We start from the raw sequence: 14,908 nt of genomic DNA on the forward strand, positions 1-14,908 counted from the left end.
AACTGCTCCAGCTGTCCCTCTGCCACCGCGCCCTCCCCTTCCTGTCCCAAAGAGAGGCCAGGGATGCCAGCCCACATACTCTTATCACCTGTCACATTTGAGCGTGGCCAGCTGCAGAGGCAGCAGCTCTTGTGCTGGGCCAGGGGCCTAGGGACATTGTAGACACTACAGGCAGGTCTTCAGGGACCAGGCACCCGGTCTTCCAGGAGTCCCCCTGCACAGTAGGCACTATAGGCCATGACGCACCGGAGTGGGGACACATGTTGGGAGGGAGCAGAGGGAGAGACATCCTTTAGGCTGCTGTCTTCTGGCAGAGGTCACATGCCTCAAGGGAGGAGGTCTGCCCAGAGCCTGGGACAGAAAATGTGGATTCTAGCCAGCTGTGCACGATGCCGATGTGACCATCACTCCCCCAAGACCAGACAAGGAATGAGGCTGGTGGCTTGGCATGCTGTCATGCAGCCAAGGAGTTTGGAAGACTCCTCTGTTCTGCTCAGAACTCATCAGCAGAAGAGTCCATCTGCAGAAACCACAGCCCAGCACTGGGGCCCACCCTCCAGGGCTCAGAGCTGCAAGGATGAACACAGATGCCTTGTTTCACCTGAACCATCCTTAGGGGAGCGCACAGGACATTATTTCTGTGGAGAGTTCTTTTACCTGCAAGGGTCCCAGTGTACAAGGGCAGCCTCCGGGCTGTTTCCTGCCCTCGTGCATTGCCAGCCAGGCACTGGGCAGGGCTCCCCTGACACTTGCCTCCTGTTTCCTGGGACTGGAGTCTTTGGTCACAGGATGGAATGTGACTGCATGTCTGTACAAGTATACAAGAACCTGGATTCACACACAGGGTGAAACTGCCTCTGCCCAGCCTTTGGCCAGGTGTTGGCTCTGAGAAGCACTGGTCCTCCTGGTGAGGGTGTTCATAGGATTGTTTCTTCTGGAGCTGGCAGTGAAACCAGTCATGTTTCTCTCCTCCTCTCTCCTTTCTCTTCTTCCTGGGCTTGTGCACTTCTATTCCTGTTCCCTCACTTCAGCCTCTCTGTGGTCAAGTTCTCAGCAACAGGGGCCTGCAGGGAGTGCTGGGCACAGCAGTGCTGTCTGCCTGCCCTCACACGATGGCCCAGAAGATCATCAGGTGGGTCGGGTACAGTTGCTGCTACCTGCGTGTCCAGGAACAAGGGCAGGTTTAAGGCACAGCATCTCCAGCACTCAGCATTCCCAAGCATAGTGCAGTGGGTATTTTTGAAGAGGAACATTTTCCCAAAGGTTTTTCTTAGGAAGCCTTCAATTTCCCTCCATAATTAATTAAATCACTTATTTCTAAGTAGTCTTTCAATGGTTAATTTCCAGTGAGAAGAAAGCAACAGGTATAAAACCCAGAGAATTTTTTCCCCCAGTACTGGGGATTGAGCCCAGGGTCCCTCTACCACCGAGCCGCGTCCCCAGCCCTTTTTATTTTTTGAGACAGCATCTCACTGAATTGCCCAGGCTGGCCTTGAACTTGCGTCAGCCCCTTGAGTAGCTGGGATTATAGGCATGTACCAACCATGCTAGAAGACATGTTCTGATTATCCCAACCATAGCCCTTGGGCTAGCTCCACCCATCTCTTTCTGGGGCTGGCTGAAGAAGACTGTAAGACCTGGCTCCCTCCCACAGGGGAACCTGGAGGTGGTCAACTGGAGGGCAGCAAGATCCTGGAAGTCCTGTTGTACCACTTCCACATTAGCCTCCTCCTGCCTTCCCTACTTGTCTAGGGGCTCCCGCCAAGCCTCCATGTCCCTGTCCCCTTGGCCATCCACCTCTCCAGCTGGCAGTGTAGACACTGGGCATGGGAAGGCAGTGAGCACAGGAGCAAAGTTCAAGTTGGGCATCTTCAGAGGACCCAGAGGCTCCCAGGCTGTGTGAGGGCCCCTCCCTGTTCCCTGTCTGTTGTCTGTGGTCATTCCTTGCCCTCTGTCTGCATGCAGCTCCCACGTATGCTTCTGTTCCTATTGCTCTCAGACCAGCAGGGAGCGCCACATAGAACAGAGACGCTGCAGGGAGATGGGCAATGGCAAGTGTGCCATAGGCCCCTAGCTGCCCATCATCCTGACTCAGGACAAGTCCAGCTGAACTTCTACAGAGCACAGGTCTTCCAGAAACCAGGACCATCTTAAGACCAGCCCCCTCCTTGGCCACATCTGCTTCTCATTTTGGACGCCTGGAACCTGATGAGGTGCAGATGTGGATACTTGCCACAGACTGGCTTGGACAACAGGAAATTCTCAAGACCTGGATGCAGGACTGAGGGGTTGTTTACTTCTTGGAATTTATGTCAGATGAAAAAAGCCCAGAACTCTGCACTGGAGTCAGCTGTCCCCATCCTCAACAAGTTGTGTGCAGAGAATGTCAGGAATTGTGTGGGAGTTGAGAGCGTCCCGAGTGCAGCATGCGTTTTGTGGGGGAAGCTTGTAGCCATCTCTTTGGGTCTAGGCTCTTGTAGCAAGTCTGGATTTGGCTGGGAGAGGGGACCCTGCCCTCCCCATGTACACAATGGCCTCAGCCAGGCTGGGAGGCCCCGTCTTGGTCTTGGGGGGCCTTCCCAGCTGCTTGCTGCACTTCAGCATGCACTCTTCAGAGTCCCTGCTTGTTAGAGACTGCTCTTGGGACCCAGGGCAGTGTGAAACAGCCAGGCCTTTGAGTGGCATGGACAAGTCTTTGTCATGGAAACCTTGCCAGGTCTCCAGGTCTGTGTGTTCTATCACAAGAGGCAGTGAGCACAGCCTGCAAGCCAGAGAGGAGAGAGCCTCAGACCAGATGCCAGCTGACTCTGCCCACCCTCCCTAGTCTCTGCTTGCTTAGATGATTTTCCACTGATTGAACACAGACTTGAACCATTTGTTTTCAAGACAAGGCAGAAGAAAGAGAGCTATCCTGGCAAGTAGAGGCAGCAAAGAACCATAGTCCATTCTGTGTCCAGCATCCTTCCTTACATCTGTACCTCCGGAGACAGTTAAGAATAAACAGACTGTTTTTAAAAGGTCACTGGTGTAGGATGATAAAGAAAGCCTTGTGGCTAAGTAGCATCTTGCAGGTACATATATGCCACACACTGTACAACAGTTCTGGGAGAGCTCTGTGCAGCCTGTACGTGAACACAGAAGTTCCATAGAACTTGCTAGAGCTCTGCAGTGACTAACCAAATACTTCATTTGACATTCTAGATTTGACCACTGGATCCCATATACTGTCCCTAGCTGGTAATTCTAGAACCTGTAGTGTCTTGGAGAGTCCTCATTCATCTGGTTGGTAGGCATCCCACAGGGCCTTGGAGTGGGGCCCAGAGAACCCCATAAAGGTTGACTCCATCTGGGCCACTTAGGGACGAGTGGTTTTTGTTTTGTCTGGGTGCTAGGGATGGAACCTGGGGCCTCACACATGCTAGGCAAGTGCTCTACCATTGAGCCATGCCCCAGCTCCAACAACTGGCTTTGCACCAGGCACATTCATCCCGCACCTCGGGATGGAGGAGAAAGGTGAGCTTTGGGTTTCTGTGTATGTAAGGGAAGGAGTTTGAATGATAAGACGTTTTGCCTGGCATCCCTGGACAACCAAGTAACACACAGCCTCTGACACCTGGTGCAGAACTGGCTCCAGTAGCAGCTCCTGCAAGAAGGAACCCTGGACTCCACCTGCACTGTGCCGAGCAAGTGCTGTTAGCTGTCTGGATTCTGAAGAAAAAGGGTTAGGATAGCAAATCCACTTCCTGAGAAAGGAAACCAGAGGTGATGCCCAGCAACCCAGCCCTCCTGAGAGACAACACTTCGGAGTGTCCCAGAAATTGCTGACCAGTGTATGACAAGTCCCAAAGGTATATGATAAAGTCATCAAAGGCCAAACCCAGGGTTGGGAAAGGGAAAGTGAACTTTTCCAGAGGTCCTGGATGGAAGGGCAAAGCCTTCCCTAGTGTGGTCCCATGGCCCCCAGTTATCACACCATTCAGTGCAGCCTTTGGTGAGGCCTTACCTCACAGCCAGTGACTACCAGGGACATTGCTGCCAAAATACATATGGCAGAGCCAAGTGCGGTGGTTCACTCCTGTAATTCCAGTGGCTCAGGAGGCTGAGGCAGGAGGATTGCGGGTTCAAAGCCAACCTCAGCAATGGCAAGGCGCTAAGCAACTCAGTGAGACCCTGTCTCTAAATAAAATACAAAATAGGGCTGGGGATGTGGCTCAGTGGTTGAGTGCCCTGAGTTCAATCCCTGATACCACCCCCTGCCCCTCTGCAAAAAAAAAAAAAAAAAAAAAAAAAAAAAACTACATATGGCATGCCTGTCACTCATCAATACATAGATAGATATTGAATCAACCAAAGTTCTACAGGACCCATGCAAATCCAAAGGCAGTATTCATTGGCTTGCAGGAAAGGGCTCCTGGGTGTGCAGCATCATAGCCACAGACCCCCCCAACAGCAATGGCCGTTGCAGTAGACACACCCTGTCCTGCGTGCACTTGAGCTGACTCCACTGGTGTCTCCATCTTGGGAGCAGCTTTCATTCTACTTCTGTCCAAGTCAGTGACCCTACGACCTAGTCACCCATTTACCACAAAGGTGCCCACAGTGGAACCAGGCCTGACCACACTGCCCTCTTAAGAAGCCCCCCTTCTGTCCTTCCACCTGGGGCAGGCCAAAAGGGAAATGCCCAGCACATTCAGTTTGCCAGCACTGAGTGCCCTCACTCACAGGACAGGTGCCCTCCAAGTCCCTTAGTGCTTCCAAGTCTGTGATGCTGTGAGGGAAGAGACCTGCTCTCCCTATGGGCTGGGGCTCTTACTGTGGTCAAGGCTGTATCTGGAGGGAACAGCTGGAATGTGATAGGCAGGCCTGGGGAGGATGCTCCCACCCCATGTCCCTGGGGTTCCACAACCCCTCCCTGGGATTCGCTGCATACGTGTATCTGTGCATATGCGTGAGAGTATGAGTGTCCAAGCGTGTATGTGCACGTGCTGCAGTGCTGCTGTGTGGTCTTAGAATAGGAAGTCCTCCATGTGGTAGACAAGGCAAAAAGTGAACTTGTTCCCTTTGCCTTTCTTCTATTCAGTGTTTGTCCCAAATTTTCTATTTACAAATGGCCTCTGTGTCTGAGACCTCAGACCCAGTGTCAGATCTGAGGACGGCCCAGGCAACATTGTGGACAGGTCTGAGTGACTGAGAAAGGCCAGGTTCACAGTGGATCACCCATAATGAGGGACCAGGAAGTGTGCACCACCCAGACCCCTGGGAGGATGGGTGTGGTGAGCACAGTGCCCTGCTCCAGGCCCGGACTCCTCACCCCACTTCCCCTGCCTGTCTGATGGAAAGTGGAGCAAAGCTGTTGCCACCCTTTCTCCCCGCCAGCTCTGGGCACTGGCAAGTGGTTTACAAGAGGCTGTGCTGGGTCTCCTGCTCTGTCTTAGACCCAACTCAGTATGTGCCTGTGACAAAGAAGAGCAGTGCCCTGAACCAGCAGCAAAGCAGTGAAGAAGTAGAAGATGGTAACCTGCACAGAAGGCCACCTGTCTCCCTCCCCTAAGGCGTTTGGGGTCAGGGATGCCATGCCTTACATGCCTGGCTGCCACTCCAGAAACACCAACCGTGGGGCTCAGAACACATCTCTTACCTTCCTTCTTTTTGGGTGATGGGCAGTAGAGCCTGTTCTGCAGTCTTGCTATGCAAAGCGCAATGCCTGAGGGCACACTGACAGACTGCTGAGGAAGGAGGCCTCACAGGACCTTGTCCCTCTGTCCACAGTGAGGCTGTCTGGGAGAACATGGCGCGAATGTGTGTGAAGACCCAGCGGCTGGACGTCGCCAAGGTGTGCCTGGGGAACATGGGCCATGCCCGTGGGGCCCGAGCTCTGCGAGAGGCTGAGCAGGAGCCAGAGCTGGAGGCCAGAGTGGCCATGCTGGCCATACAGCTGGGCATGCTGGTGAGTGAGCCATAGTCCTCCTGGGACAGACAGGTAGACACCACCTTGGGAGACAAAGGAAGGAAGGTCCCACTCCGCCACATGCCTGAGCTGAATCTGCAGTAGAGGGCTGAGTTTGCCAACACAGACCCTCCTCGCTGAGGTTTGGGCCCCAGGAGACCCAAGCAGGCTGAGAGGCAGGGCAGAGGCCAGTCACATGGCCAACAGAGAGGAGGTGGCAGTTGTGCTTGTCAGGCCACTCATTGCAAATGGAAGACTCAAGCTAACCTACACCAGAAGGGTTAGGCTAGGCCTCTGGTCTTTTCCAGGGCCTCCTCCCTATCTGCATTCTCCCAGAGGGGGCAGAGGTTGAAATCTCCCCCACCCCTGGAGACAGAGGCTGAGGGCCTGGCCACAGCGTCAGATGACTTGCACATATGGGCAGTGGGGGCAGGCTGCCCACCCATGTGTCTGCTGCATGGCAGCAGTGCCCAGAAGGCTTGTTCATTTGCAGGGGTGCACAGGAGTTCCCCTGGGGTGTGTCAAGGGCAGGGTTCCCACAACAAAGGCTGGGGGCAGTGGAGTCGGATCTTCCCTTGACAGTGCTCAGGGGGACAAGAGGAAGGGGCTGGGGTGTGCGGTACTTGTCTCAAACATCATGCTGTGCCTGGTGTCCACGTCTGCAGTGTCCTTCTACCCTTAGTGTGTGCTGCATCTCTCTCAGGAGCCTGCTGGTGGCAGCTGTTGCCCTGTGCCCTCCCTGTGCAGTGAGCTTCACACAGGGTGCCTGGAGACCTCCACCTGCTCTCCGGGAAAAGTCTTCATTCAGAGTGTCAGCACCGTTATTGTGACAATGCCCCTCTCTTCTCCAGGAGGAGGCCGAGCAGCTGTACAAGAAGTGCCAGCGCTACGACCTCCTGAACAAGCTCTACCAGGCCTCCGGTCAGTGGCAGAACGCTGTGGCTGTGGCTGAGCTGCATGACCGCATCCACCTGCGCACCACCTGCTACAATTACGCCAAGCACCTGGAGGCCAGCGCCGACCGCAACCTGGCCCTCAGCTAGTGAGTGGGGGTGCCCGGGACCACGGCGGCTCCCAGAGGAAGGGCCTGCCTCCAGGTGGCCGGCACTCTGGGGGCAGGGTGCCACTTTCAAGGCAGCATGGGTCACCCGGCAGTAGGAGGACCCTGGAGACCTGGGCCACCTTCCTCACATGCTGGCCTCCATGTCCAAGGAAGATGGCAGTCTGGCCCACTGTGATGGTCAGCCACTGTGGCACAGGTGGAGTATGGGTCTTCACTAGGACACTTGTGCCACCTCTGGGACCTGGCTACAGAGCAGCCCTTCCCAGAGCAGGAGCGATGCTTAGCTCCTCTCCCACAATCTGCAGTCCTTGTGAGGAGCCCTGAGATACAACTGGCCTCTTGAGTCCACACAACTCAGGATACTCCACTGTCCCTGACTGCAGCACACAGGCCTCAGGGCTGTAGGCCAGGCATCTCACAGACCACTGTGCTGACTTGTCTCTGTGGCATGGCCTCTGGTCACAGGGCAAAGACCAAAGAGAATGAGACCCTCCCATTTCCTCCCTCCATAGCTACGAGAAGTCTGGCACCCACCGCTTCGAGGTGCCCAGGATGCTCTCTGAAGACCTGCAGTCCTTGGAGCTCTACATTAATAAGATGAAGGACAAGTCAGTGTCCCCAGTGGGCAGCACTCTCAAGTCATCCAGCAGAAAACTGCTTAGGGGCCCTTGCTTCCTGTGGGAGAGTAGGAGTGTCCTCTTGGTTCCCAGTGCTGGTTCCAGGGGCAAAAAGACCCCTTCTGTCCCTGGGCCTCCCCTTCCAGTCTCCTGTGTCTCCCTAGCTGGTCTGAGTGTGGCATGGGAGCATGGTCACAGCGGGGAGTACGGGACCTGACTGGGGTCCTGGGGGCTGCTCTGCAGGACGCTGTGGAGGTGGTGGGCCCAGTACTTGGAAAGCCAGGCAGAGATGGATGCTGCACTGCGCTACTACGAGCTGGCGCAGGACTACTTCTCTCTGGTCCGCATCCACTGCTTCCAGGGCAACATCCAGAAGGTGAGTGTGTCCAGTGGGAGCCGCCTGCTCAGGGGGCATGAGACTACTGGGTCCTTTGGGTCTTTCTAGGCTGCTGAAATAGCCAATGAGACTGGAAACTGGGCAGCATCTTACCACCTCGCCCGGCAGTACGAGAGTCAGGAGGAGGTGAAGCAGGCAGTGCATTTCTACACGCGGGCGCAGGCCTTCAACAATGCCATCCGCCTGTGCAAGGTAACCAAGAGGGCAGCCTCTGGCGTTGTCACCTGGGCAGGGCACAGAGACTGCTGCCTTGCTGTTTTCAGGGTTTTATTAGGAGTATTCCAGCAGCAGGTCAAGAGGATCGGGTGGCACCCCCGCACCTGCCACTGTTTGGGACCCCCTTGGCTCTGCCTCCTTTCCTCCCATTTTGCTCCCACCCTCTGATGTGGCAGAGCACTGAGTGGCCCTGGGTCTCGCTTCTGGAAAGACCCTCATGTCAGGTATCTTGCAGTGCTCTAGAATGAAACATGTAAGTCCTGGTGCACAGACCTCGTAAGATGGTGCTGGCCAAAAATCATGATGAAGGGCTGGAGGTGCAGCTGAGTGGTAGAGGCTTGCCTCACATTTTATGAGGCCTTGGTGTTCCATCTACAGCACTACCAAAAAATAGAAAAAAGAAAGAAGCCATGAGGCAACATCAAACTGAAAGGAAGTGGACAGACACCTGACCACATTCACAAACCTAAGTGGGCTTGGGTGTGCTGAGCAGGAACGGCCCACACAACCCTGCCCCCACCCAATAGGAGAATGGCCTGGACGACCAGCTCATGAACTTGGCCCTGTTGAGCTCTCCAGAAGACATGATCGAGGCAGCACGATACTATGAGGAGAAGGGCAAGCAGATGGACAGGGCAGTCATGCTGTACCACAAGGTGAAGGGTCAGCTCCAGTTGGGGACCCCCAGGACCTGAGGGGGAGGGCGACAGGCTCCTGCAGAGACCAGGGACGCTTGCCTTTGCAAGGCTCCAGGAGACCCAGCTGGGTAAGGTTTTGGGACTCCTGATCCTGAGCAGGTGCTCAGAGCTCCACCACTGTCCACAGGCTGGCCACTTCTCCAAGGCCCTGGAGCTGGCCTTCACCACACAGCAGTTTGCAGCCCTGCAGCTCATAGCGGAGGACCTGGACGAGAAGTCAGACCCCGCCCTCCTGGCCCGATGCTCTGACTTCTGCATTGAACACAGGCAGTTTGAGAAAGCTGTGGAGCTGCTGCTGGCTGCCAAGAAGGTGCCGGATTGGCGGGCACGGGACCCTGCACACTAGGCACCCAAGCTTCAGGCGGGGGCGGGGGGGATAGCTCTGCTCCTCAGTTACAGTTTCTCAAAGGTGGCTGGGGCTGTTCCCCGTGCTGGAGGCAAAGGGCTCCAAGAACAAGAGGGCAGCCTCGCCTCCTGTCTCCTGTGTCTCCAGGTCAACCAGTCAGCACACCTGTGTGTGCCTTCGCAACAAAATGCACAGCACATAGAATTGCAATCTTGCCTTTTATTTATTTATAAGTTTTTTTCATTGTCGGTGGACATCTTTATTTTTATTCATTCATTTTTAGGTGATGCTGAGGCTCAAACCCAGCATCTCACATGTGCTAGGCGAGTGCTGTACTGCTGAGCCACAACCCCAGCCCCTATTTATTTATTTTGTGAGACAGGGTCTTGCTATCTTGCCCAGGCTGGCCTCCAACTCCTGGCCTCAAGCGATTCTCCTGCCCCCAAGCAATCCTCCTGCCCCAGCCTCCTGAGTAACTGGGACTACTTGTGTGTGCCACCCCACCCAGTTTAGCCATTCTTTAAGTGTATAGTGCAGGATATTAGGTACATGCATGTATTTACCCATCCAATCTCCATAACATTTCTGTCTCGAAAACTAACACTCTACCCCTTTAACAACTAACTCCTCACTCCTGTCCAACACCTGGCAACCCCTCTTCCACTTTCTGTCTCTATGGTTTTGACTCCTCTGGGAACTTCAGATAAGTGGAATCAAACAGTATTTGGTTTTCGTGTCTGGCTCCTGTTGATACAGCCTCTTGTCCTCCAGGGCCCAGTGCTCCATTCCTTCTAGGGCTGAGTGATGTCCCAGTACATGGACAAACCACACTGCTTGTCCCCTCCTCATATTCTGGGGAGTGCTACTGCTGTGGGCACGGGGTCCCCTGCCTTCCACTTGTGGGTGTGTGCCCAGAGTGGATTTGCTGGACCTATAGTTGCTTTTTAACTTTCTGGGGTGCTGCCAGCCTGTGTCCTCAACAGCTGCACACTTACCTTCCCCGGCAGTGGCAGGGCTCTGGCTCCACCCCCGTGCCACCCATGCAATGGGCGTGGACCTTCACTGTATCAGGCAGGGGTACTAGGGATTGAACCTGGGATCTCATGTCCCCCAGCCCTTTTTATTTTTAATTTTGAGGCAAGGTATTGCTAAGTTGCTAAGGCTGACCTCAAACGCACTCCTCCTGCCTCAGACTCCCTGGTACATTGGGTGTGTACCACTGTGTCCAGCTTCACTTTTTTTTTTTTTTAGTTGTAGGTGGATGCGATACCTTTATTTTATTTTCATGTGGTGCTGAGGATGCAACCCAGGGCCTCACGCATGCTAGGCGAGCACTCTACCACTGAGCCACAGCCCCAGCCCCTTCACTCATCTTTTTTAAGCAGAAAAACTGCTCTCAGTAGAAACCTGATGGGAACATAGATAATGTGTCAGTCATACAAAATTTCAGCCCGTCCACATGGAGAGCCCTTTCTTCCTGCAGCCCGAGTTAGGTGTGCAGTTTTGTTTCTTGCTGCTGAGCAAGGAAAGAACTGCCACACAAACCAGGAGGCGCACACCTGCTCTTGGTCAGGGAGGCCCAGCGAGTGTGTGTGCAGACCTTCCTGAGGACGTCTGCAACCACGCTGTGGCTGGGGACCAGGGCCTCCTGGCCACAGAGGACAACTCCACAGTCTCACACTGAGAACCTGGGAAAAAGGACTAACGAGGAAATTGAAGAGACAGTAAAAGATATTGTGTGAGATCTAAAAGAATTGGGGTCTCATACAAGAACAAGCATCCAGATTGAGGGGGAATTTTAGAAAACCCAGAAACCAGCTAGGCATGATGGCACATGCCTACAATCCCAGTGATTTGGGAGGCTGAGACAGGAAGATCATTTAAGACCAGCCCCAGCAACTTAGCTATACAGTGTCTCAAAAATAAAAAGGGCTGAGGACTTAGCTCAGTGGTAAACCCCCCCCAGTTTCAATCCCCGGTTTAAAAAAAAAAAAGAATTATAGTTGGGCACTGTGGCCTGTAATCACAGCAGCTCAGGAGGCTGAGGCAGGAGCATCTTGAGTTCAAAGCCAGCCTCAGCAACTTAGTAAGGCCCTAAGCAACTCAGCGAGACCCTGTCTCTAAATAAAATATTAAAAAAGGGCTAGGGATCTGGCTCAGTAGTTAAGTGCCCCTGGGTTCGATCCCCGGTACCAACAACAAAACAAGAATAATTACGGAAAAAAGTAATTACCAGTTTGCTTTTTCTCCCATAGAAAATATATCATTCCAAAAGAGCAGTGTGTTTTCAGAAAGCTCTAGAATGTTAATAGCATGAGATAAAATAACAAGTGAGCCTGTATCCTTTAGGTTGGTGTGTTTGAATACCCTTGACCCTTCCTCTATCCCTCAGCTGTGGACAGTGGTCACTGTGGAGTCATGGGGCCTGGCTTCCTCTAAGGGTGACAGACGTGAGGGACACCCAGGGCCTCAGGCCTCCTCAGCAGCTCCAGGTAACAGCCTCTTGTTTCTTTGGCACTCTCATAGTATCATGAGGCTCTACAGCTGTGCCTGGAACAGAATATGACCATCACTGAGGAGATGGCGGAGAAGATGACTGTGTCCAAGGACTCCAAGGACCTGTCGGAGGAGTCCCGGCGCGAGCTGCTGGAGCAGATAGCGAACTGCTGTATGCGTCAGGGCAACTACCACCTGGCCACCAAGAAGTACACACAGGCCGGGAGCAAGCTGAAGGTGAGGCCAGCTGGGCCTCCGCTGGGCCGCTGCTGTGCTGTGGCGCTCCATTTCCTGTGGGTCACCTGAACAGGGGGTGAGCTTTCCTGGCCAGGCTCTGAAGGAGTCCTATGAGGGCCACGATACCTAAAGCGTCTTGTCCATTCTTGTGGTGAAGCCAGAGGCCCACGTCCAGTATGGAGCTCATCCTCTGTTGGCAGTGAATGGAAACACCTTCCCAGAGCGTTTCCGGGCCAGCCCGGCTCGCCTGAGCCCTGGCTCTTCCTCTGCCTAGGCCATGGAAACACCTTCCAAGAGCGTTTCCGGGCCAGCCCCGCTCGCCTGAGCCCTGGCTCTTCCTCTGCCTAGGCCATGAGAGCACTGCTCAAGTCTGGAGACACAGAGAAGATCGTGTTCTTCGCAGGCGTGTCCAGGCAGAGGGAAATCTACATCATGGCTGCCAACTACCTGCAGTCCCTGGACTGGCGGAAGGAGCCGGAGATCATGAAGAACATCATTAGCTTCTACACCAAGGGGCGGGCCCTAGACCTCCTGGCTGGCTTCTATGATGCCTGCGCCCAGGTACAGACCCTCCGTGGGACCCCAACAGGTCTGGGGAGGGTTGGGGAGCCCCAGATCCTGACACGTCTCCTCATGCAGGTGGAGATCGATGAGTATCAGAACTACGAGAAGGCCCATGGGGCGCTGACTGAGGCCTACAAGTGCCTGTCCAAGGCCAAGGCCAAGAGCCCCCTGGACCAGGAGACCAAGCTGGCCCAGCTGCAGAGCAAGATGGCACTGGTGAAGAGGTTCACCCAGGCCCGCAGGTATGTCCCCACAGGAGAAGGGGCGGGAGACACAGAGCTGGCCGTGGACCCTCATGTGCCCTACCGCTTTTGGTTTGTACCTCATGACACTTTTTTTTTTTTTTTTGATACTCGGGATTGAACCCAGAGGACTCAACCACTGAGTCACATCCCCCCAGTCCTTTTTAGAGACGGAGTTTCACTAAATTGTTGAGGCTGGCCTTGAACTTGTGCTCCTACTGCCTCAGCCTCCCAAGCCACTGGGATTCCAGGCGTGCGCCATGACACCCACCTGCACCCCATGACTTGCTGCCACCTGTACAGGGAGAGTTTGGATTGGCTGCAAGAGACCAGACCAGAGCAAGCTTTTGTTTGAGAGATGCTCTTAGAGGAGTTACTCTGGATTCCTCTAGGAGGCCCCCCAGAGCGGGGCTCTGCCTTGGGGGTTTATTCCAAAAGCCAGCAGAGCCAGGAGGGGTGGTGCACACCTGTAATCCCAGCAACTCGGGAGGCCGAGGCAGGAGGATCACAAGTTCAAAGCCAGCCTCAGCAACTAAGCGAGGCCCTAAGCAACTTAGCAAGACCCTGTCTCAAAATAAAAAGGGCTGATGGGGCTGGGGAGATAGCTCAGCTGATAAGAGTGCTTGCCTTGTAAGCACAAGGCCCTGAGTTCGATCCCCAGTACCACAAAAACAAAACAAAAAATAAAATAAAATAAAAAGGACTAGGGATGTGGCTCCCTGGTTAAATGTCCCTGGGTTCAATCCCTAGACAGATCTGGTCTGGTCAAGAGAAGGTGTGTCCTAGGAAGCCTTGCACCTGGGAGTGCAGCCACCCTGGGGGGGTCATCCTGAGGGAGGAACTGTTGTGCTCCACAGAGGGGCAGGGCCCTTGGCTCCAGAGGGGCAGGGCCCTTGGCTCCAGTCATGTGGGGGGGAGGCCCAGGCAGGCAGCACATTGTCCCCATCTCTAATAGTGGCCGTGGATCTAAATGTTTGGTGGATCCTCTTAGTTTCTGTCTCTTGGTAGATAACTGAGCTTTTCAAAGAGTCCACTCTGACCACCACAATGTAAACAAACAACTGTGGGCCCCCAGGGCTCAACTTTTGGCCACACTGCACCAAAGGAAGAGTCCCAGAAACATTTTAAACCACAGGGCACTAAGCAGACTCTGCGGAGGGTGCTGTCCACGTGGCCATGTTTGGAATAGTCTCTGCCCCAGGTCCGCCAACCAGGCCCTCGGGGCAGCGGTGAAGGATGGCCAGGAAGCAGTCTCAGCCACAGGAGAGGGTGTATACAGATGGAGAGGAGATGGGCAGGGGGTGGGAGGAGCGCTGCAGGGGTCAGATACGCACAGTGGCACACTGGTGCAGTCTGTGTGGCTGTAGTTGCCTGCCCTGGACCAGGTTATATCCTGCCAGGTCCCCTCCCTGGTCTCTGCCACAGACCCTGTGCTGGTCACAGGTGCCAACCTGTGCTCAAGCCAGCCCTTCTGCCTGGAAGATTGTTCACAACTGCCTTCGGCGAGGTGGCACATCCCTCTCCATGCCTCATCCGTGTGACACTAAATCCCCTCCTCATCAGTCATAGCCTAGATGCTTCTTAGATGCTTCTGTCCCCTCTGGACTCTGGGGGTTAGAAGCCCCTGATCTTGATGTCCAAGCACAGGACCCCACACCTAAGTGAGCAGGGAGTGTTGGATGAATGAGCAACTTATGGAATTAACTTAGCTCACAGAAATTACCTTCGCAAAACATTTGCCCCCCACCCAGAGCCACCACTGCAGGACAGACTGCACTGCCCCTGACACACAGTGGATTCTGGGGTCAGGACTCAGGCCTCATCTTTCCCTGGGCAGGACCTACACAGAAGACCCCCAGGAGTCCATCAGGCAGTGCGAACTGCTCCTGGAGGAGCCTGACCTGGACAGCACTGTCCGCATCGGGGATGTCTGCAGCTTCCTGGTGGAGCACTACGTGCAGAGGGAGGAGTTCCAGATGGTGAGGCACCCAGGTCCTGCTGCTCAGTTCAGATGTAGTTTTCAGTCTTGGTCGTGGGCAGTGGGGCCTGAACCCAGGGCCTCATGCACCTCAGGCACACACATTC

At 54.5% G+C, this 14,908-nt stretch overlaps 1 protein-coding gene across 3 annotated transcripts in view; it reads left to right on the forward strand.

Annotated features, from left to right (window-relative positions):
• Ift140 (intraflagellar transport 140) overlaps positions 1-14,908 on the forward strand; it is a 79,501-nt gene that overhangs the window by 61,836 nt on the left and 2,757 nt on the right. Inside the window, exons 19-29 of one of the 3 annotated variants that reach the window (XM_047533708.1) lie at positions 5,770-5,947; positions 6,799-6,989; positions 7,523-7,618; positions 7,871-8,003; positions 8,073-8,216; positions 8,768-8,896; positions 9,066-9,248; positions 11,811-12,017; positions 12,366-12,578; positions 12,657-12,823; positions 14,661-14,802. In XM_047533708.1, the coding sequence (XP_047389664.1) occupies positions 5,770-5,947; positions 6,799-6,989; positions 7,523-7,618; positions 7,871-8,003; positions 8,073-8,216; positions 8,768-8,896; positions 9,066-9,248; positions 11,811-12,017; positions 12,366-12,578; positions 12,657-12,823; positions 14,661-14,802 (1,783 nt within the window). Of the gene's footprint in view, positions 1-5,769; positions 5,948-6,798; positions 6,990-7,522; positions 7,619-7,870; positions 8,004-8,072; positions 8,217-8,767; positions 8,897-9,065; positions 9,249-11,810; positions 12,018-12,365; positions 12,579-12,656; positions 12,824-14,660; positions 14,803-14,908 lie in introns of those variants that run through there. The other 2 variants (XR_007106112.1, XM_047533709.1) reach the window with 2 other exon arrangements.

The sequence above is a fragment of the Sciurus carolinensis genome, chromosome 18 (genome assembly GCF_902686445.1).
Source record: "Sciurus carolinensis chromosome 18, mSciCar1.2, whole genome shotgun sequence".
In the NCBI taxonomy this organism is placed as follows: Eukaryota; Metazoa; Chordata; class Mammalia; order Rodentia; family Sciuridae; genus Sciurus; species Sciurus carolinensis.